The following is a 23,815-nucleotide window of genomic DNA, read 5'->3' on the forward strand; positions in this document are numbered from 1 at the left end:
TGAGGGACCTACATTATAATCTCGGAGGAGATCAGATAGAGAAGACAGTGGAGTCAGTGAGTTGGAGACTCGGGACCTGAGAGTTTTAGTACAGATCCCTGTGGTACTCCAATAATTACATCACCTCTGTTTGCTTCATGTTATCTCTGCTCTTCTTTTCTATTTTTTAAATAATTCTTAATTCATGCTTCTCTGCCTGTGATTTGAGAATTCCACATAAAAGATTAACTTTATTAAAAAATGGTGAAAGTGAAAATACACAGTATCATGCTGTATGCTTTGTGTGTTCATTACTGCTTTTGCTTGTTCAGATAGCAAACAAGTTGGTTATACAAGAACTATCTTCTCTAAATCCCCGTTGACCTTTTCATGGATGTGATCCCTCTAGTTCAGGGGTGCAGAACCTTTTTCAGGAGTGATCTACTTTTTCATTTGCCAGTCCAGTGCGATCTACCAGTGTGAATTTGAAGCCCCTATATAGGGAAAACAGACTGTGGGCACATCAGCATAATAACGATACCCATCACTAAAATGACAGCAAATAAAAACAAGTGACTCATGGTACAGTGAACAAGTAATCTTCCCTATTTAAGAAAAAAGAATATCCTACCTTAATGTGAGCTTTGGCACTGAGAAGCTTACAACAGAACACTTGTAATTTTTTTGAATGCGTTGACACAGCTGATCATGCCGATGACATTTTTATTTTGTCCCTGCAACTCGACATTCAGGTCATTCAGCAGTTCAGTCAAGTCTGTGAGGAATGCTAAAGCCAAAAGCCACTGGTTATCCTCTAACTGGGCATATTCACCATGTTTATACGACTTGAGAAACTCTTTAAATTCAGGCAACAGCTGTCTGAACACTTCTCGCCAAAAATGTTTGTTTTCGAAATCTCCAAACAGCAAGTCAGCACTCTCAACAAACGCTTTTTTATTACTTCTCGATCCCTAAACGACTTTTTGTGATGAGCCAGGATGTGGCACACAGAGAACGATGCGATGATTGTATTAGGTCTCGTAAAAACCGACTGCTGCTAGTTGAGATTTTAATTTTTCCACTTTTCTTTTCTGTAACTCACTTTTAGCGGCAAAGTCCACATCATATGTTTTGTGTGCAGTTTTGAAATGTTGCTTTTCGCGTAGACGCTAGCATTGCAGATTTGAATGGAAAAAATGCTCCCATTCCTTGTTGTAGCGGTGCGTTTTCGGTCTCTTTATTTCAACTTTTTTCTTTCAAACACTCCAACTATCAAATAGGCTATCAAACTGTTGGTGAATTGATCACGGCAGGTCTGTTTCGCTCCACTATGCACTGTAGTAAAAGCGGGGTTAACAAAACTTGTGAAAATCAGGATTTTACTGAGCTGTTTAGTGAATAAGTAAATATTAATAACCCCCAATTTGTGATTTTTCCAGAATATATCCGAGCAGTTGGTATAATTAGAGCCACAGACATACTGTACTGTATACTACACCACAGACAATAGAACACACAACACACAAATTACTATGTTTAAGGTCAGCAGCCATATTACTCTGCATTTCACAACTGGCAACCCACTAAACCTAAGTAGGTGTGAGCCTGGTCACACCTACTTAAACAGGCGCTGTCCTTCGGATAAGACATAGAACCGAGGTCCTGACTCTTTGTGGTCAATAAAAATCCCAGGGCGTTTCTTGAAAAGAGTAGGGGTGTCGCTGGCGTCCTGGCCAAATTTCCCATTGGCCCTTTTTAATCATGGCTTCCTAATAATCCCCATCTGTGAATTGGCTTCATTCCTCTGCTCTTTTCCCCAGTGATAGCTGATGTCTGGTGAGTGTTATGGCGCACTATCATCCAGGTGGATGCTGCACATTGGTGGTGGTGGAGGGGAGTCCCCATTACCTGTAAAGCACTTTGAGTGGAGTGTCCAGAAAAGCACTATATAAGTGTAAGCAATTTTTAATTATTATTATAAGGGTGTGTGCTCAAACAAGGTGTTCCACAGGCCTAACATTCTGATCACCCAGAAAATACTCCTGACTTCTACTGTGTATTACACTCTTAAATAATGCCTACAGCGGCGAAATAAGAGATAACCTGCCTTCTAAATAAATACAACCTCATTCTGTTCTTCATCGGCTGCAGCGGGTCAGTAAATGGCTGTAGATCCCTGGCTGCCCTGTTCCTACTATCCTGGAATCGGATTACACTGATGTATGAGGGCACTGTGAAAAACCCAGGTGCCACAAAATAAATATTATAAATTGGAGTAATCTCTGATTGAAGTTTCTTTTACCCAGAAAATGCAAGTTCCTTAAAAACACAGAGTAGCAAGCTCTCTCTAGCAAGGTTCAAATACATAGCTCCAGTCAGGTTTTGTCTGGATGATCATCCAGACTCTTTTGACAGTGAAGCCCAACTATATTAATGTTATCTAAATTCTAGTGAAATTTCCAGATGGATCCCAAGCTAAAAAGTTTCCCCTGTGGCCGACAAAGTCTTAGGCAGAATTCTAGTTCATATGGACTCGCTCTTGAATTGCCGTCTTGTACTTAAAGTTCAGTTTTATGGCTCAGACAAAGTGGATACAGCCACAGATTGGGAGAGCAGATCAAAGAAATAAAGTACATGAATAAAGTTCATGGTCTAACAACACCTTTTAAATCCAATGATAACTGCTGGAGATTAATTTTGAAAATACACTGATATCCACAATGGAGAATAGAGACAGAACTGGGCCATTACTCATTTTTTACCAGCAGGCTGCACTGAACCAATGTCACCCAGCTACACCACCTACTGCACATGGACTTGGGTTGCTGGCACTGTGTGGACTAGATGTGAGCTACACTGGAATGGTATTCACTGCAGTATACAGGCAGATATTCATGTCAGATTCTGTCTGCACTTCCTCTCAGAGGTTGCTTTTAATGTAGGGTCATCCCCCTGATGTGTCTCTCTTCCCTGGCCTGCTGGGACCTGTAATAGTCTTATACCTTAGGGGAACGGTCTTTAGCTTCAACTGACGGGAAAACTCTGTCAGGCTATGCACTGATCTCAGCTGTCTGCTGATGCACAGCCTGTCCTAGGAAGCCTGTACAGATCACTCTCTAAAGTTGGAAAGGGGAAACGTGCACACCATCACTGTTGTCCATTAATTTGTGTTTGTTTCGGATCCTAAAGGGTCTATCTATTTCTTCCGTGCTGAGAGTCTTTAGGTGATGTGTGTGTATGCTGTTTATTGCTTCATATTATTGTTACTTCTGTTGTTTTATGTGTTGTTATAAACATAAGATAAGATAAGATCACTTTATTAGCCATATACAATTTCTTGCATTAGGAATTCATCTTTTCACATACCCCAGCTTACTCTACATGAAACACAGACCAGGAGAGAAGCTGGTTGTCAGAGTACCAGGTCAGCCATCGTATAGCACCCCCAGGTGGAGTTGTGGCTTTGCTCAGGGGCCCAACAGAGTAGGATTCTTCTGCCTGCTGTGGGATATGAACCAGCAACCTTCCAACCACAGGCACAGATGCTTAGCACAGTGCCACCACTCCAACTCATACAGGATGACATATATATTTATGCATTGATAAAGTTAAAACACAGGTCAGTTTTTTTATTCAAATTGTTTATTTTCTTCAAAAGGGAATGCTGTTTTTCTCAACATATCTACAATTAACAATAAAAAGTCTCCAGTTCACTAACTCCAGTGTTGGACATTTACATTTGGGATTAATAAACCATTTGAAGAAAAACAACAACAACCATATAACTAACTAAAAATAACTATAAGAGGACGACATAATAATAAAATATAATAATAAATGTGAAGCAATTTTTATTATAGTTAAAAGTGAAAGTCTCCCTTCCTGACAGTTTCTTCTCATCTTTCTTCTTCCTTCTTGAATCTAAAATTTGAAGCAGCTGTTATCTTCATCATCCTCATCCATGGACACTCTGAGATGGATAATGACATGATGTTGTACTGTAAATTACTGCTGAGCTGGGGGTTGGAGTGAAGACTTGGAAAGAAAGATGTGGATGAGCTGTGCAGATGTTCAGCTGTGCTCCTGTCTTTTTATCTGCAGGATACTGAGATGTAAACTAAGAGAGAGATGTTGTGAAGATCTGGCCTCTGTTCTTCAGTCTCAACACTCCAGTCTGAGAGGGCTGGTTCTGAGTGGCAATAACCTGAGGGATTCAGGAGTGAAACTGCTGTCTGCAGCTCTGACGAATCCCAACTGTAAATTAACAACACTGAAGTAAGTGAACACTGGTGATTTCTTTGTTTTTATTGTTTTATGTAGATATTCTGAGACACACAACATTCACTTTTCACATGCATCAACACCTAGGAAGTACAAAACAAAAAAGTTCTTGTCTCTGGCTTCTTTGTTAATATATCAGTACCAAGAGACTTGACATGCAATCTTTCCCATTTGACCAAATTATTTACACATACAGTATGTATATGTTGTTGATAATTCTGTGGGTAATATTCTCCATGGGATTTAATTAATAGAGTCCTTCTTCATTTGAACACAAGGTCTGTCCAGCTTTAACAAATTTCTAGTGATTTTATTTCATGGCTGCAGTCCTGACAGTTCTAAAGTAGCTTTTTTTATTTAAGTACAGTATCTTTCCCCATTTTATTTTCATGCCAAATATGTTTATGATGTTCCTGGCCGTTCTTCCAACAGTTTGTACCTCCAAATTGATCATATTTAGCTTGCAATCAGTGTTTCTTCCAATATTGAATATGACCTTTCTACTCATTTTCTCTCCATGAATGTCAATTGGTGGATTTATACAGATTTGTATGGTTTTAGATTCTTCAATTACTGTGGAAGTGGCAACCTCCTTCTCATTTGCATCTTACTCTTAACTTACATATTCCTCCTTTGATTTCTGATATTGTTCATAAATTTGAAAGGATGTAGCTGTGGAAGTAAATTAGGTTTGCAAAATTTATTAATGTGTTAGTCTCTCATTTTGAAGTCTCATTTACTTCTTCCCAGCTTTGAATTTCCCCAGTGATTTCTCCTCTCTCTCTGTGCTTGGCCTTACCTGTTTGACCACATCTTGGACTGATTCCTGTGCTTTGAACCCTGCATGTTAAACGACTCTCCTTCAGACTCTCTCTGGTGCTTTAATCAGTTCCTCTCAGCTCAACCCCTACCTTTTATCACGTCTCTAGTTTTACTTTCTCCTGCCTTCCCTGCTTGCTTCCAGCAGAGCCTGCGCCTGGATTCCTTCTCCAGATTACTGCTTCCATCCGATCATTACAGGAGATATCACACTGGGGCCCTAAGTTCAATTCCAGACCTGGGGTGCTATCTGTGTGGAGTTTGTATGTTCTCCCCAGGTTTGTCTGGTGTTCCAGTTTCCTCCCACAGTCCACAAACATGCTGGCAGGTTATTAGACTTTTGGGAAAGCTGGCACTGGTGTGAGTGTGTGTCCTTTGATAGACTGGCAGCCTGTCCAGGGTTCAATCCTGCCTTGTGTCCAGTGCTTCCTGGAACAGGCTCTGGGTAACTGTGACCCTAAATTGGATAATTGTTTTGTATTGAAAGTGATGTTGATGGTTTTCAAATGCTACACAAATGCTTTCTGAATTTTCTGAAAATATTAACTCATAATTGATTTATTCCAAGCTGAAAAGAGATGCGGTTTCACAGCCGAAATGTTGTATTTTTCTCTCCTCTCTTTTCTGCCTGGAATAAACCTATTTCTTGTTCCTTTGCAGACTAGGCATGCTGACGTAGCTACCCACCTGAACTAGTATTAACTCATCCCTGTAATGTTAGATATAGTCAAATTTCAGGGCAAACGTCAGTCTAGATTTATTTGGGAGGGAAGAAAACCTCAGGTAAAACCTCCCCCACTTGAACTCTCCCAAATCTACAGTCTTACTTCTGTGCAGCTCAGCTTAAAGCTCCAACAACCTGAGTGACAGCTCCCCAGCAAAATGATGAAGAGGGATTTGTCTCACTTAAAACTTATGTTTTACACCTAATATAACTCAAAGCATTTTCAAAATAAATACATTCTGCAATTTAAATACAAAAATCACATACAAAAATGTATTATGAAAAACAACTAAAGAAAAGAATAGTTGTTTTGAGTGGTCAAGAGTAATAGCCTGTCTTTAAACCATATAAAATAGACATTTTAGAAATGGTCATTGAGGGGCATAAACAAAGGTCTTGAACAAGACAGAAATCCTGGAAGTACCTTCATTCTTGCTGTCTTAATTCTTCCTAAGAATGAGACAGGCAGCAGTTTCCATCTATCGAAGTCTTGCTTCAGCTGGTTTTCTAGAACTTCTTAATTACATGTTAATATGTTTTCTAGGTTTCAGAGTATTTAAATTGCTAAACATATTATTTTATCCAAATTTAATTTCAAGTTGAATTTTTTTTTTATCTTCAGGGATAGCATTGCTTTAGAATTTGCGACTTTAATTTGTATCCTGAAATGGTGCTGTAGTCTGTGATTACATTTGTGAGAACAGGAAGAACTGTTGAATTTCTGCTGTATATAATAACATCATCTAATAACAAGAGCCCGATTGTGTGATCCTCCTGCTACAGATGCAGCCATTCAAAGTGCGCGGTACAGACACGTACCAGAGGTAATTGGCTACGGCGTCATGCATCGTGACGCGCGATGACGCAAAATACCGCGGTGCGTGATTGGTTGACTGACAGGGGCACTCGTGGTCCGCTGGTCTGTCGTAGAAAGACTTACTGTAAACGTCTTTACTGTGCCCGTTGTAGATATTGAATTTTACCACTGAAGAATAGGAGCATACTGTAACGCGTGTGAAGGCCATAAACGATATTAATTTTGGAACATAAACATACAGAATATAGCTGGTCTTGGTACTTTAAAGAAAAAAATACACACCAGTATTCCATTTCTCCCTAAACATTGTAAGCTTCGAAGTCTTTAACTAACGTGTTACCGGAGTCAACAAGCATACTTTTAGAATTTGATTAAAAGGGAATATAATATGGAATCGCGTATCTCAAGAATTTAATAACGGTATGATTATATCCGTGTACTGCGACAGGGCTGTGTAGGGCTGTTTCGCCTGCCTGTTCATGCGAGCTGTCTTGTAGCCTACTGGTCTAGGTGCGTGACTTACAGTATTTAAGAGGTATGTCTTAACACCGATTTTTTAAACATATATTTTTGTGGTAGGAGGGTGCAAAACATCAGTATTTACTGCTATTAATTACTGTATGATTTATAGTTGAAATCTGAGCCTAGATATAAAGTTAAAATCTCGACAAAGCAATGTAGGAAATACAGAGAAAATAAATCCTTTCTGACATCTAAAATCAGTTTCAATCAAGGTCTCTAAAACAAACAAGAAAAAGAGGATTTTCGGAGGGCAATTACGCTGTGTTTATATAGAATAAGTGATTTATGAGCAATCTAATTTCTTGTTCATTTAAAACAGTGAAATGTCAGCTGCAAAAGATCGCACCAGAAACAGCACTCTCTCTGCCTGTCATAGACGTTCAGGAAAGGCTGAATGAAGTCATGTCAAGTACAATAATTCGGTGATCAATAATAACAGTTGTAGGACAGTATATAAGGAGGATAAGGATTTTGAAGTTGACTGGACTTGAAAACAGGTGTAATGCATCCCTGATAGGATTCTTGCTGTCATATTCTGAACATATTGAAGATTGCTCAGTGTGGATTTAATTTCCCCAGTGAACAGGATGTGCATTTATTAATGCTAGAAAAAAAGCCTTTCTTGATTTCTCTAGTTCTTAGTTTCTCTAGTTCCCTTTAAAATAAACTATTATTCCACAATGCAGACTATTACATGGCCAGTATTTACACATGATATTTGTGATTTAAAGAAATTAACACAAGCAGCTTTTGGAGATTTAATTGTTGGCTGAGTTATTGCAGGATAAACGACTAGGATAAAAGAAAGCTGAGGAATACACTTATAACAAGAACACTTCCTAATGGGGTTACTTACTTTTGATGAAGATGATGAAGTTAACAGACTATATGTTTACATAGATACTGAAATAAGGATTGTATTTTAGATTATGTGTAGTTGCTGGCATTGAACTGTGTGTTGGATGCACATGAATTGAAGGAATGGGCAAACATAGCTGATGCGGATCCACAGAGCCAGCATATTAAGATGTTTATAATTAGAGGCAATTTGTTTAAATAACTAGGTATGGATACTGATGTGCAAGAGAGGTGGAAAGGCTGTTTCCTTAAGCCAGCACTATAAAATATGTTATTCTCAGTGAGATGCTGCCATTTCATAGTGGGTTTCTAACACTGTGTATAGTTCCATCCACACAGTGCCTTTACTTCCATTTCTAATCTCTTTATCCAGTACAGAGGATTTGGAGCCTATCCCAGTAAGCAACGGACACAAGGCAGAATACACCCTGGACATAGCGCCAGTCCATTACAGGACAGACAGACACAAACACACACACACCAGGGCCAGTTTTCCCATAAACCAATTAACTTACCAGTATGTTTTGGAGTGCGAGAGGGAGTCATATCACACATATGGAGAAAAACCATGTAACCCAGAGAGAACATGTAAACCCCACACACACAGGATGGCAGGAATTGAACCTAGGACCCCAGTGCTGCAAGATAGCAATGCTAACCACTTTGCCACCATTATAACTGGATGGATATCTTAGTTATCTTTCTAGTTCACAGGTTTGCATGCATAATTTAATTTTGAAAGCCACTGAGACATCAGGTACTACTGTTGTATTTATGAAAAAGAAACAAAACAAAAAACATACTAACAACTGTGCCATCCTACTCCTTAGTTAATACATTTTATTATTCATAAACAGTTCACATTGTTAGCAAAATATTTTGAATTATATTTAACCCTATTTTTTCTTTAGTTTTGTATTTAAGTTATTATATGATAGTCAGACTTAATGTATATTTGAACAATGAAAATATATTTTTACAAGATTTTACATTAAGCACTTAAAATTAATATGGTTAATAATAGTAAACTGTAACATGCTGTAACAAGATCGGTAAAACTGCGAAGAAAATGCTTTCAAAGAAAATGTTTCAGGTGTGAAGAACATAGATCTCCAATGCAATTTCAACCAAACCTGTTCCCACACACCCTGCCCCCACTACCATTAGAATATACACAAAGCACTCAAATCTTTCGAGCTAATGATCAGGTGACCCGAGAGAGAGCGAGAGAAACACCAAGGGGTGCGGAACCAGGGAACTATTTACATGGAAAACGGGCGATCTCCCCAGACTGTCTGCCCGTTTCACTGTTACCTGGATACCTCTTTATTTAGAACTCACTAACACTGGTTTTTAGTTTAGAAGGATTCAAGTAGGGTTTTAGATGAAAGGCAGCGACCTTAATCAAGCCCAAATCATAATTGAACCCATTCAGAGCCTACATTACATTTTAGCGTTTCATTCTGAGCAGAAGACCCTCACACCTGAAGAGTGCTGGCTGTGACGAATTAAACCCGGTTTTACAGGTTTCAATCACAGACCATGTGACATGGGAGTCAGGAAACTAACACACAGCGCCACCAGATTTGATAACTCTATAAAAACGCTATAAAATAATGTGACTTGGCACAGAACAAGTTTACAGCACAGTACAATAATAAATGCTGACCATGACTTTAGAAGCATAAATTGCCTTACACTCAATTTAAACACAAGCTGTCTTTAGCCCTCTAAGCTGGTTCATACAGAAATGTAGAGATCCAGGCTCAGAACACACAGCTTCATTAGCGAATACATATGCAGGACAACTAGAGAAGATGTTTTACAGAGGATGGATTTTTAGAAACATCCCATCAGTGACATCACTGAAGTCAACTCCTAGGTACTGTAATTGTCGTGTGGATAGTTTCACAAGAATCAGACAAAGGTTTAAGCATCGCTTGTTCTAGATAAAACTGCAAAAAAAAACCAACAACCAATAATGTACTTCTTTGCGGCTCTGTTTGCCCAAATCATATATTCACAACGTGAAATCTAGAAAATAATATTACGTAACCAAAATCCGCAATATGGAAACAGAAACTGTGTAATTGTTGATAGATGATGTACTCGTAACATTTTTTCAAGACGAACTACAACATTTAAAAAATGATTTGTATGTACTTGATATCTCTAATCAATCCACGGGTCCCAGCACAAAACGAAACTAAAACGCATACCGTTTCGCGCTTCTTTATTAGTTGCTCAAAAGTAATTTGACCGTATGAAATGCATAATATAAACCTAGAAACATATACGTGAGCAGTACTTAAGCACTGTAGTATCGGTGTTAAGACATACCTCTCAAATACTGTAAATCAAGTTAAAAATATCTCAAGACCGATTCTGGTCATAATGAAACCATGTTTCGTGTATGTTTTCTTTAAAGTACCGAGACCAGCCATATACTGTATGTTTATGTTCCAAAATTAATATCGTTAATGGCCTTCACACACGTTGCAGTATGCTCCTATTCTTTTTATACTCAGCTACTAAGATTTCCCTTCAGTGGTAAAATTAGATATGAATATTCAATACTTAAACGGGCACAGTTAAGACATTAAATATACATATACATACTGTATACAGTACAGTTTGCATACGGTAATATGTTTATGTTACGCGATTAAAAAATAAATAAAAATGAAAAGTCCAGCACCAGCTGGATTCAAACACACAACCTGCCAGTTGGTAGTCACGCACCTAGACCAGTAGGCTACAAGACAGCTCGCATGAACAGGCAGGCGAAACAGCCCTACACAGCCCTGTCGCAGCACACGAATTCTTTAGATACGCGATTCCATATTATATTAGCAGAAAAGCTTAAAACTACCACTTTTTCACACGCTATTTCACATGCTAGTTAAATACTTCGATGCTTAAAATCGTTAGGGAGAAATGGAATACCAGTGTGTATTTTTCCTTTAAAGTGCCGATTCCTGGAATCTGACTGGCTGACACCCCTCTGAAGTGGTTCCATAAAATCTGGTATACGGAAAAGAAAGAGTTGATAAATACAAGTGTCTTTTAATACACTCTTTGCTGTGCTCTTGAGGATCCTTGTGATATTTTAAGCTCTAGTTGAATGATAGGTGTCGCATTTTAAATCATTTTCGTAGTTAGAAATTATGAAACGCCCTGTTAAAAGCAAGGAAGTTTTTATGCCCGTTGAAGTAAAACAAAATGCCTGACAAAGTATGGCTTGGACAGATTCCAAGTGCTTGTACAAATGTGCTAAAGAAATTATACTTTGAGTATACAGCTTGTCCAAAGTCATCCATTATTAATACTATTAGTAATATCTTCAGTAAAGGCTTTGATGCATAAATATTTCTGATAAAGGTAGGTTGTGTACTTTTGTCCAACTGAGCAATCTTGCTTTCATAAAATATACCAACATTTTAATGACTGATGATTAACATGCTGTAATACACAGTTCAAAATTAAAGGCTCAAATGCTGTACATGAGAGGTTAAGCTCCCCCTGGCGGTTTTACAAGGCGACGCCGGATAGTTAGTCACGTGACACACGTGAACTGCGTGATACCGCGACACGCCCACCGGGGTATGCCGCGAAATACCTCACCCATTTTGAATGGCTGCATCTGTATATCTCCTCCCTCTATATCCTTCTGTTGTCTTATACTCTGAGAGAATAAATCATTGGTGACAAGCATCTCCTCCTCTCATTCCCTGTATAAATACAAAAGTCTGTTATACCCTGTCAAATTATTTGTCGGGATCCAGACTTTTTTTCATTTCAGTTTTCAGTTTTTGTGTTTAAAGATACAGTTTAGTCTAGCCCAATAAGACCTCCAACAAAATAGTCAATTTCTCCCTGGAATGATGTCCTCTCAAACATTTTATAATATCTCAGGAATTACAAATGTAATTATTGTCACGCCCTCTGCAGCCAGAGGGCGCTCCTACTCTGTCATGTCCCTAGTTTCCTGCTTTGCTGTCCTTCTGGTTTCCCTCTTTCCTTGGGCTAGATATTTCCAGGTCACTTATTCTGCCTCGCTCGGCATTGACGTTCGGATGTCCTGAGACCCGCCTAGCACCAGGTCCCCCCACGTCCGCTACCTGAGGGCATAGGTTTCTATACGGCACTCCAGAACTCTTTGCACTGACGAGCCCAGGCTAACTCCCCGTTCTGCCGCCTCGCATAAGGTCTTTTTCGCTCTCCTGCCTCTCCACGGTTTGTCCCTTCCGACATCCGTGACAATTATACAGTAGAAGTGTACAGTATACAGTAGAGTCCTTAAATTTCTTATATGTCTTACTTTGTCTTCTCACCAGACAGAAACATCTAGGACAAACAAAGAAACATATTTTGTTTTCAATTTTCCAAGATCCGTTTTTCAGGTTGTGGCCCTGTCAGCCAGCTGAAAATGCTTGTAGACATTGCCCCATGTGTACTAGTTTGGATTAAACATCGAGACATTGGTTACGCACCCAGATAGTCTAAGGGTATATGGAGTGTGACATTTCAGGCGTGCAGGGAGAAATCTTTGGTGTGGGAAAAAGATAGTTGTAATGAATTATAATAGGTACACAGGAGTGAAATATGTGCAATTTGAATAGGTGACTGGTATTGGAGAAGAGGAAATATGAGTTGTGCCAAAGGAACGTAAATAACAAACAAAATGGAGCTGGGTAATAAAATGAGGGGAAGCTGACCTAACTACAAAACCCGAAACACTCGGTCTTTGGCGTCGTCTAACGCCCTACCCAACTCCACCAACTACCCAAACCATACAAGATATTATTTTAAATATATTAAAAATCTTAAAAGCTATAATAGCTATTGTAATTACTATATAATCCTCTAGGGAGTGATAGAGGAGTTTTAATTGTTTTTTTGCACTGCCAGCTTATTAGCAGAGTGAGTTGTTAATAATAGATGACCCCTGGTTGCTAAGTAAACAATCCAATTGCTGAGGGTTTTTTTCTCTCCTGAATCGTGATAACAGAGACATTGACATCTCCTAGGGCTCTGAATGGTCAATAATGAATGAATGACAGCAGTTGGAACCAGACCCCCCTTTTTTCAAACTTTTCAGAAAAGTGGTCAGCCAAACAAATTTACTCTTTCAGTTTTCATTGACCCAGTGGTTTAGCAGGTAAAAATGCAGCCATTCAAAAGGCATGGTAAAACCCCATACTGCGGCAAATAATCTGCGGCACGTGATTGGCTGGCCAAAATGACTGACAGGGGCACTCGTGGTGCATTGGTTGGTAGTGAAAAGATTTAATCATTTAATTTCTTTACTGTGCACATAATAATCCACTTAATATTGAATATTTATATGGAATTTTACAACTAAAGGGAAATTTTAGTAGCCGAGCATAAAAAGAGGAGCATAACGCTTCTGAGGGTCCTAAATGATATTAATTTAGGAACATAAACATTATGTAAACTGTACTGTATATGGCTTGTATTGGTAGTTTAAAGAAAAAATACACACCAGTATTCCATTTCTCCCTAAACATTTTAAGCATCAAAGTCTTACATATGGTTATTTGTACGTGCTCCTTTTGACCATATTACATTTTTTTCTGTAATGCATACAGCCACCAGTAAGTGTGTAAGAGCTGGCTTACCAGAGCGGTGACGTCCTCCCTTGTGAATAGCGTGTGAACACACGTGTGAAACGCGTGTACAGTCTGGGGAGATCGCCCATTTTCATGTAAATAGTTCCCTGGTTTCGCACCCCTGTATTTTGCTCTCTCTCTTTTCAATTCAAGGTGCTTTATTAGCATGACTGATGGGTACAATCAGTGTTGCTAAAGCAAATGAAAGTAATGATATTTACATTAAACAAAACAAAAAATAGAAGTAAAATAAAATCTACAGACATATTACAGACATTTACAACAAAGACATATTATAAAATATTGACATATACTGTAGGTGGCTGGAGTATTACTGGGAGACAGGCTCACTGTTCCTCAGGCTGTGACAGGAGATCACATGCTGGGCTGCCAGTTCCACTGAGTTCCCTCCTCCCTCTCCCAGTAGGATTGGGACCTGTTGTGATTCTGGCAGGTGGGAACTCTGGGATTAGATTTCTGAATTTCAGGAAGAATGTTTCTCTAATCCCAGAGTATCTGTCACAGTGCAGTAGGAAGTGCACCTCTGTCTCTATTTCTCCCCGCTGACAGTGGGAGCACAGCCTGTCCTCTCTGGGCAGCCAGGTCTGCCTGCATGTGTCTATGGCCAGGCTGTGGTCACTGAGCCTGTACTTCGTCAGGGTCTGTTTCTGTTTGTTGTTTCTTATTTTGGTCAAATATTCAGCTAGTGTGTATTGTCTGTTTAGGGTTCTGTAGCATTCCAGTTTATGTGTGTTTGTGTGTGTGTCCCAGTGTGTGAGATATTGCTGTTTGATCTGTGCTGTGATGTGGTTGAGTCTCGTGCTCTAGCAGTGCTGTCTTGAGGCTTGTTAGTGTCGGTGTGGCTCAGGTCAGTGAGCCTTAGGACCAGCTGGCTCAGGGGGCTCTGTTTTGGGCTCAGCTCTTGACTCAGCAGGGCTTTGTGTGGTAGGAATTTTGGTCGCTGTTTTTTAGGTGTAGCCAATACTTTAATATTCTTTTCTGTATGTTTATCAATAGTGGGTACTGGCCTAATTCGGCCCTGCACCCGTTGTTAGGTGTTTTTCTCTGCACACGGAGGATGTTTCTACAGATCTCCATGTGATAGTTTCTGTGGGGTGTTTGTCCCATTGAGTGTAATCCTGGTCTGTGAGGGGACCCCACACTTCACTGCCGTATAGGGCAATGGGTTGGATTACACTTTCAAATATTTGGAGCCAGATTCTTGTTGGTGGGTTGATGTTGATGCCTCCTTCTTATTGCATAGAAAGCCCTGAGTGCCTTCTCTCTCAGTGCCTTCACTGCCAGGTCAAAACTCCCAGAAGAGCTGATGGTGAGACCGAGATATGTGTAGCTGGATGTGTGCTCCAATGTGTTGTTGTTAAGTATGAATTTGTACCTGTTTCCCTGAGGTCTGGCTTTCTTCTGGAAATCCATAACTCTGGTCTTATCCAGATTGACTGTCAGTGCCCAGGTCTGACAGTACTGCTCCAGCAGTGCCAGGTTCTGCTGCAGCCCCTTTTCTCTCTCTCTCACTCGCTCTCTCTGGCGCTCGCTCTCTCTCTCTCTCGGCTGGCGCGCGGGAGTGCTGTCTGGCTGGTTGTGCCGAAAAGAAATAAAACGCCATTTTTCACTCCACAAAATCTGAGTCTCTGTGTCCGACCTCGCTGAACCCGAATTCACTACATTATTAATAATGTCTTCTGTGTCGCATTAACATTGGAATGTTCCTTTTTTACAAGTTTAAAAGGGGGTGATACACAAGTGTCTCCTCTTTAACTCTTCTGTTTACAGAGAAATTTCACCAGAGCCTCACAACATTGTCCAATAATACTCTTCTTGTGTCTAATTTTTAGTTTAGCAGGATTTAAGCTACAGTATATGAATATAATTATATTGTTATTAATTTCTTTAGATACACGATTCCGTAATATATTCCCTATTAATCAAATTCTAAAAATGTCACTATAGTGTCCAGAATATTTGCTATTTAGGTTTTCAATGAAGCCTTTCAATGGCTTGAGGCGCCTGTTAAATTGCCCCACTGGATACATTGTTTGTAAAGAAACCGGTTTTACAACTCTTCCTCCCCCTCTTCATTTTCAAAGTAGAATAGGAGAACCTTCCAATGAAAGACATCCCCCTTCCCCCCACGGACAGGCTGACAAATGATTTATTAGAAAAAGAGATTCACAACACAAAGCTGTGTCGGTCGTCTGTGTAAAAAAATCAGTTTGAACATCATGGGTGTTTTTAATAAGCTGAAGCAACTCTGTGACAAAATATACACTTAGCTCGACCAGACAGTTCATCCTGCTGTCAACATTGAATGAAATAATCTTTAGACTTCTAGGTTTATGTCTTTATTTAGGAATTTTATTAGTGACGAAGGCTTAACTTTCTTGGAAAAATGTATTTTATGTGTGGCAAAAAACTGACTTACCTAAACAAAATATATTTACAAATCCTTTCACCTGCTCCATTTCTAAACTTTTTGCTCATGTGCATTTTTGTATTTTTTACACCTCAAGCACTTTAACATCCTTAATTTTAAGGATTTAATTTAAGTAAAACTATCACTTTTCACACAAAAGTATATAAACGTACAGTAATATGGTCAGAAGGAGCATGTAAAAATTTAAACGAAATAACCATATATTAGACTTTGATGCTTAAAATGTTTAGGGAGAAATGGAATACCGGTGTGTATTTTTTCTTTAAACTACCAATACCAGCCATATACAGTACCGTTTACATAATATGTTTATGTTCCTAAATCAATATAGTTTATGAGCATGTGAAAGGCATGGTGAATTGGTGATTCTCAAAACTTACTTTGTATGATTGGAAACAAATATGTGATTGGATCATCGAAATGCTGTGGTGTTACTTTTTGTCAATGAAAAAATAAAGTCTTCTCGTTTACAAATATGGTTACAAAGGAAGTGGACCAGAGTTATACTTTGAGTTTACAGGTTGTCCAAGGTCATTCATTATTAATACTATTAGTAATATCTTCGTAAAGACTTTGATGCATAAAATATTTCTGCATAATTAAAATATTTATGATAAAGGTGGTAGGTTGTGTACTTTTGTCCAACTGAGCAATCTTGCTTTCATAACATATACCAACTTTTTAATGTTTAATGATTAACATGCTGTAATACAGAGTTTAAAATTAAAAGTCTAAAGAGTATATAACATCAATTCTTAATTAAATAAAGATTGTCCCTCAGCAGTGATTGGGATTTGAAACCAGGTGTTTTTTGGTGATACCTCAAATGCTGTATATGAGAGGTTAAGGTTTATTAGCTCCAGCTAGCAGTTTTACAAGGTGATTCCGGATACTATTAACATAATCGCATGCGGTAAAATGCGGTATGACGAAAATGACGCGTTAAGACGCGTGCAACACGCCCACTGCGTTGTACCACAGCATACCCAGCTCGTTTTGAACTGCTGCATCTGTATGTATATGTTGTTGTTGATTTATCATTCTGTGGGTAATATTCTCCATGAGATTTCATTCATAGAGTCCGTCTTCATTTGAACACAAGGTCTGTCCAGCTTTAACCAGTTTCTATTTATTTAATTAATTTATTTCATAGCTGCAGTATCTTTCTGCCTCTGAAGGCTGTTCATCTTGTGTTTGTCCCAGAAGAAAAATGACTCCTAAAGAGGATTTTTTATATTTCTTCAAGAATCTTTATTATTAATAAATAAGAATTTATTTTAATACCAAAAGGTGTTTATAATATGCCAGGTTTCCTCGCAATTCTTCCAACAGTTTGTGCTTCCAAATTTATCATATTTTTCTTGAAATTGGTATTTCTTCCAATATTTAATGTGAACTTTTCACTCACATTCTCTCCCTGAATGTGAATTGGTGGATTTATGCAGATTTGAACGGTTTTAGATTCTTCAATTGCTGTGGAGGTGCCAACCTCCTTTTCTCACCTGCGATTTACTCTTGTATTCCTCCTGTATTTTTATATTTTACATAAATCTGGAAGGATGTAGCTGTGGAAATAAGTTCGGTATGCAAAATGTACCAATTTGTTAATCTCTCATCTTAGAGTCTCATTTACTTCTTTTCACATTTCCCCAGTGTTTTCTCCTCTCCCTTTGCTTAGACCTTGCCTGTTTGACCACGTCTTGGACTGATCCCTGTGCTTTGAACCCTGCATGTTAAATGATTCTACTTCAGGCTCTCCCTGGTGCTTTAATCAGTTCCTCTCAGCTCAACCCCTGCCTTTTCGATCATGTCTCTAGTTTCACTTTCTTCTGGCTGCCCTGCTTGCTTCCAGCAGAACAAAGCAAAGCATTATGAAAATAAATTCTACAATTTAAATACAGTAATCACAAGAATTTATATTGTGAAGAAAAGAAAGAAAGAAATAGTTATTTTGAGGGGTTTATAGAAATAGTGTAGTGGAGCTAGTTTGGACATGGTGACATCATCGCCCTCCCTGTGCGTAGCAGGGACCTCAGCCGCCTGGGATGAGGGAGGTCTCCTTTAGCTCATGTGGCTGGTTCCCTCTTGCGTTATGCTGGAGACCCAGGTGTTGCAGGATGAACCGGCGGGGTGGAGCACCAGAGGGCACGAGTCCACGCGGAACCTTGACGGTCACAATAGCATGGGACCCTGACTTTAATCCACATAAAATAGACATTTTAGTAATGGTCACTGAGAGGCATAAGGAAGGTCTGGAACAAGACAGAAGTCCTGGAAGTACCTTCATTCTTTCTGTCTTCATCCTTCTCAAGAATTAGACAGGCAGCAGTTTCCATCGATTGAAGTCTTGCTTGAGCTGATTTTCTAGCACCTCTTAATTACATTTTAGTGTGTTTTCTAGGTTTCTGGGTATTGCAGTTGCTCAACATTTTATCTTATCCCAATCCTATTGTAAATTAAATTTATTTTTGACCTCCAGGGATATAGATTCCCCAATAAAATTGCTTCAGAATTAATCCCTATTCTGAAAAGTTGCTGTAGTCTGTGATTACATCTGTGATGTCAGGCACTGTGAGAAACCCTAGAGGACTCCCAACTGTTGTCATCAACTGCTCACGGCCTGGCCTTGTGTCCTGCAGAATTGAGCACAGGAGACCTCAAACTTGCCCTGGTCCTCTTTCTGTTGATCACCTGTGGGGTTGACCTGTCCCCATTGCCTCCTTTCCTCCTCAGTCTGCTAGAGGAGTGGTGCTCTCTGTGTGTGTAGAGAGCAGGAGACACCCAGTCTGTCCTCGACTCCACTGTTTCTAATTCAGGGTCATGAGTGAGCCAGAGCCTATCCTAGCAAGCAATGGCCCAACACAGGGGCCTGTACTGGTTGTCAGTCCATCAGGGGTTCGACAGAGGAAACAAATGAGAACACAGAGAGAAGATACAAACTTCACACAAATATCTCCCCAGGTCCAGAGCTGAACCAGGGCCCTGGCACTGCGATACAGCCATGTTAACCACTATGTCCCCCTGCGTCTCCCCTCTTAAACAACCCAATAGCCACAATACTAGAATGGAGACAGAACTGGGCCACTTCTTATTCTTCACCAGCAGACTGGTCTGAGCCATTGTCCCCCAGTTACAACACCTGCTAGTCATGGACCCAGGCTGCTGGCGCTGTGTGGACTGGATGTGAGCTGCTTTGGGACTGTATTCCCTGCAGTGTACGGGCAGATATTCATGTCAGATTCTGTGTGCACTACATCACGGGGAATGCTGTTAATATAGGGTCATCTCCCTGATATGCTCCCTGTTTTCCCTGGCCTGCTGGGAACTGAAATAGTCTCATACTTTAGAAGAATGATCTCTGGCCACAGCTGAGGGGAAAGCTCTGTACAGGCTGTGCACCTTTCTCAGCTGCCGTCTCTCCCTGACACTCCCTGGAAACATGTGTGGGGATACTGCCTTCCTGGGAAAGCCTGTACAGATTTCTCTCTGTGACACAGCGGAGAACAATTAATGCCCTACCGCTGGTACCATCAATTACAGCCCTCTAACTTTCAGCCCGGACAGCTGTGCGTAATTTCTTTTTTCATCTGAACCACTGACGTCTCTAATTGAGAGCCCTGCATTAAAAGTTCAAGTGGCTGATTAAATTGTTCGTCATAGAACCGCGTCGAAAGCTTAATAGGCAGAGGCGCAGAACTTTTCTCTCTCTAACTTGAATTTTTGTTCTTATCTCGACATTTCAACCAATATTTCACCCACTTATTAATTCAACATAGGCACTTTGTTTTCTTCAGAGATATCAGACAGTTAGCCGGTGGACCCCACACTCCCAAACACCCCGCATTGTCCAAAGCTGACAACTCACAGTGGGGAGTCTTGTGCACTACCATTGTTGTCAAGTAGTTTGTGTCTGTTTTAGATCCAGCAGAGTCTGTCTGTCCCTTCTGTAATCCTGTGTGAATTTATGTAAACAGTTTTAATATGGATTTTTTGTTGTTTTAGTACAGTACAATATGTGAATATAATGTTAATGTAAACATGTTCAGGTGAAATGCAAGTTACATTGTAGTTCAACCAGGATAAATAAACATGTATTGTGCTCATTGAATTGGAGGGGCTCCAAAGAAAAGAGAGAAAAAAAAGAGAGTGAGTATCTCGCCAGCACTGTGGAGAGATCCAGAGTATACGGATTGGTTAGTGAACTCAGAGGGGTGAGTTTAAATGTAATGAACAAGTGGAGGAAAAAAAGGAGAGATTATCGGGAAAAGAGAGAAACAGAAGGGACTGGATTGGGATTGATAAAACGTCCGGAGAGGTTGAACCTCATGCAAGGCATCCACTTTCATTCTCAAAACATTCGGGATCTGCGGAGCACAGTGAAGAGGCAGCAACTTTCTCGATCATCAGAGGCTGCGAGTAAACCTGATGATTTACAGCTGAGAACAGTGCACACAGGATACACATTATTCTCGCTTGATTTATTGTAGTGAGGACTCAATCTATTTTCCTTTAGACAAGTGTACCAATGATTTTTTTTCTTTTGGTTTAAGAGACTCAGTGAATACCTTAAATTAAAATTTACATTTTTTTGTGCAATTGACTGAAGTGGGCCACAACATCGGTCAAATTAAGAACTTGGGTCATCCCATATCATATATACTGTATGAATTTAATGTTATACTTCTGGTTATAGTACACTTCTTTGCAGAGAAACAGGTTCACTTTCACTGCTACAATACTTGCTCCCTGACTCCCATGATGAGTCTCTTCTCTAACCTTAGTCTGGCCTTTAGCAGCCCTGCTGTTGTGTTCAGGGTGAGTTATGTCAATGAGAAGAGAATTGTACCCAGTGCACTTTCTGTTGGGCCAGACCCAACTCCTCTTCTACAAGAGCAGGATAAACACAGTCCCAGGTGGAGGGTCTGTAGAGTGTTTGAGGGGTTGGTGAAGATCAGAATCTCTCTTGAATTCCTCTAGTAGGCTGGGCAAACATTTATAGTGAAAATTCTTCCACGAGGAGGGTACCTTTAAAGCGGAGATGGCTCCAAATATTTTTGGTGCTCCCTCTCTTTAAAGCCCTGGCCAAATACGAAGCCAGTACATACAGTTAAAATTCAAACTAAACTAAGAACTACACATCCCATTTAAAATGGTGGCGCTTGTGATCTTTGAGTTTAGTCAATGAAACAGAGAGAAAAATCAGTCACATGACTTTGGGCCTGTGTTTGGAAAGCTTAACCTATCAGCAACAAAGTGAAATTTACACAAAATGGTACCTCAAACTGTCAGTTACATGACTCTGCATGTCACTTAAGCCACTCCTATTTGGATTTGTAGTTATGGAGGCAGGAAGATGACCCACCTTCTCTTTGGCTGCCTGACTTGTTGCCATCTTTTACCATTCTGTGTCCGAATCACATTCTGTGTCCACATTCTTTTTTTCATTGACCGTCTTTGTAAAAGTAACACCACAGCATTTCATTGATCCAATCACGCATTTGTTTCCAGTCAAGTACAGTTGTCACAATCTCCTCCTTGCAGAGTTTAGAGGCGTAGATAGAAGATTACAATAACGATGGCACAGCCACAATTGCAAAGATGTGCAATGGTGTTTATTATGAGGAATTATGTTCCCAAAGTCCACACCCAAAAAAACAAAGTGAAAATCACAAACTAACCAAAAAAAACAACAACACAAAGCTATAATACGAAATAGATACATTAATTACTGTACAAAAAAAACACTAGATTGTTGCAGGCAGCTCCAATTCTACCCCCACAATCCACCTTCTCCTAACTCCCCCCTCCTAACGTGAAGAGCTCCTTTTCTAGGTTAAACTCCTCCCCCTAGAATATTCCACTATAAAGCACAAAAAATAATTTGACAAAATAATAATCAGAATTCTGATATACACATTTCTACATTTGATATACAACTAAACAATGAACATATTATTACCAAAAATACAATATCATACTTCATTTCGTACATAACTGTTATTTTAGAAAATACTACCCCCTTTTAATGGTTCCTTCATACAAATCAATACACGCATGCACATTCTTGAAACAGGCACTACTAAGCCAGCCCCTGTTGCCATGCCAAAATTTGGGTCCTACCGGTTTGCGGGAGAAACCATACCGATGAGAAATCCAAACAGCTTATTTATTTGAGATGTGGGAGTTGATTACCAATTCAGTTCATTTCACTTCTAAAACAAGTGTTTTGTTTGAGTTAATGATTAATTTTGATAATACGGGAACAAGCTTACTTTACTCTGTGTGTGCACCCACAGAGCAAGCAAAGCTATCCCCTAATTCCAGACTAGTTTGTTTTTGTAGGAAACCAGTGTTATCGCCTTTGTTTTGATAGTGGAATGTTTGCATATGTGTGTGTGTATGTGTTCATGTGGCTACCTCTTGAGTGCCAGGTGATCTGGAAACGGAGTCTCCAGTCACAACAGTAATTTTTGAGAATCTCCAATTCACCATGTCTTTCACATGCTCATAAAAGATATTGATTTAGGAACATAAACATATTACTGTATGCAAAACTGTACTGTATACAGTATGTATATGTATATTTAATGTCTTTACTGTGCCCGTTTAAGTATTTAATATTTATATGGAATTTTACCACTGAAGGGAAATCTTAGTAGCCAAGCATTAAAAGAATAGGAGCATAACGAGTGTGAAGACTATAAACAATATTAATTTTGGAACATAAACATACAGTATATGGCTGGTCTCGGTACTTTAAAGAAAAAATACACAACGTTTTTCATCACTCTCTGCGGGAGTGCTGGCTGTGACAAATTAAACCGGTTTCACAGGTTTTTTCAAAGTAGAAGGGGGCGAGTCTTCCAGCGATTGCAGATCAGATCAGATTCCCTTCTCCCCACAGAAAGACAAATGTTTTCACTGCTTATTAGTCGCTATTCACCGCGCGGCGAGCAGCTCCAATTTCTGGCGTAAGCGATAAATACTGTATATTTAGCTAAAAAGCTGTACAACACAATAATTTCGTTACCCTAGGAGGTTTCGTGAAAAAGCTACAGGCGTGCCAATTGCAATCGTTTTTATTTTTAATCACATTTTAGCAAAGTCATGTACCATAAAAGTATGGTAATTAAAAAACATTAATACTTTCGCTTGGGTTTAAATAAAGTCGATGATTAATCTTTTGGCTAGACTTGACTAGCCATGAGATATACAATAGATTGTCATTAAACAACCCTGTGTTTATTAATCTTCCTTGTTATGCACAGTGGGAATGATAGTATAATGAGAATTAATTTAATCACAGAGTGCTCACAAGCTGATTCTCTCCAGACACAGCTGTATGAGCTCCACCAGTCCAGCTATCCAGCCATGTGGAATGCTACAGAACCCTAAACAGACAATACACACTAGCCAAATATTTGACCAAGATATCCAGACACAGCTGGATGAGCTCCACCAGTCAAGACAGGCAAATAAGATACACTCTACAGACATTCACAACAGCGAAATATAATTTGCACATATTGTTAAATTATTACTTGTTTTTCAGGAAGTTAAAAAAAGACTTGAATTACTTATCCAGTCTCTCGAAATAAAATTATTTTTCAAGCAATGTAATGCAAGATGCTTTCTAACGTCGGGCAATGTGTTTTTTTTTTTAATCTAACATTGATAGATTAAAAAATCATTCCTTATAGAAATTATTCTATAATAATTGACCGAACTGA

General features: G+C 39.3%; 2 protein-coding genes across 20 annotated transcripts in view; one reads left to right on the forward strand and one right to left on the reverse strand.

The window, feature by feature from the left end:
• LOC148647083 (NACHT, LRR and PYD domains-containing protein 3-like) overlaps positions 1–23,815 on the reverse strand; it is a 1,669,284-nt gene that overhangs the window by 1,396,339 nt on the left and 249,130 nt on the right. The window lies entirely within an intron of this gene.
• The window catches only part of LOC148647098 (ribonuclease inhibitor-like), a 465,740-nt gene that overhangs the window by 160,166 nt on the left and 281,759 nt on the right, over positions 1–23,815 (forward strand). For all 3 annotated transcript variants that reach the window (XM_088609322.1, XM_088609323.1, XM_088609324.1), the window contains exon 4: positions 4,081–4,254. In XM_088609322.1, coding sequence (XP_088465448.1) covers positions 4,081–4,254 — 174 coding nt within the window. The remainder of the gene's footprint in view (positions 1–4,080; positions 4,255–23,815) is intronic.

Source organism: Lepisosteus platostomus, chromosome 16, assembly GCF_059453375.1.
Source record: "Lepisosteus platostomus isolate fLepPlt1 chromosome 16, fLepPlt1.hap1, whole genome shotgun sequence".
NCBI lineage: Eukaryota > Metazoa > Chordata > Actinopteri > Semionotiformes > Lepisosteidae > Lepisosteus > Lepisosteus platostomus.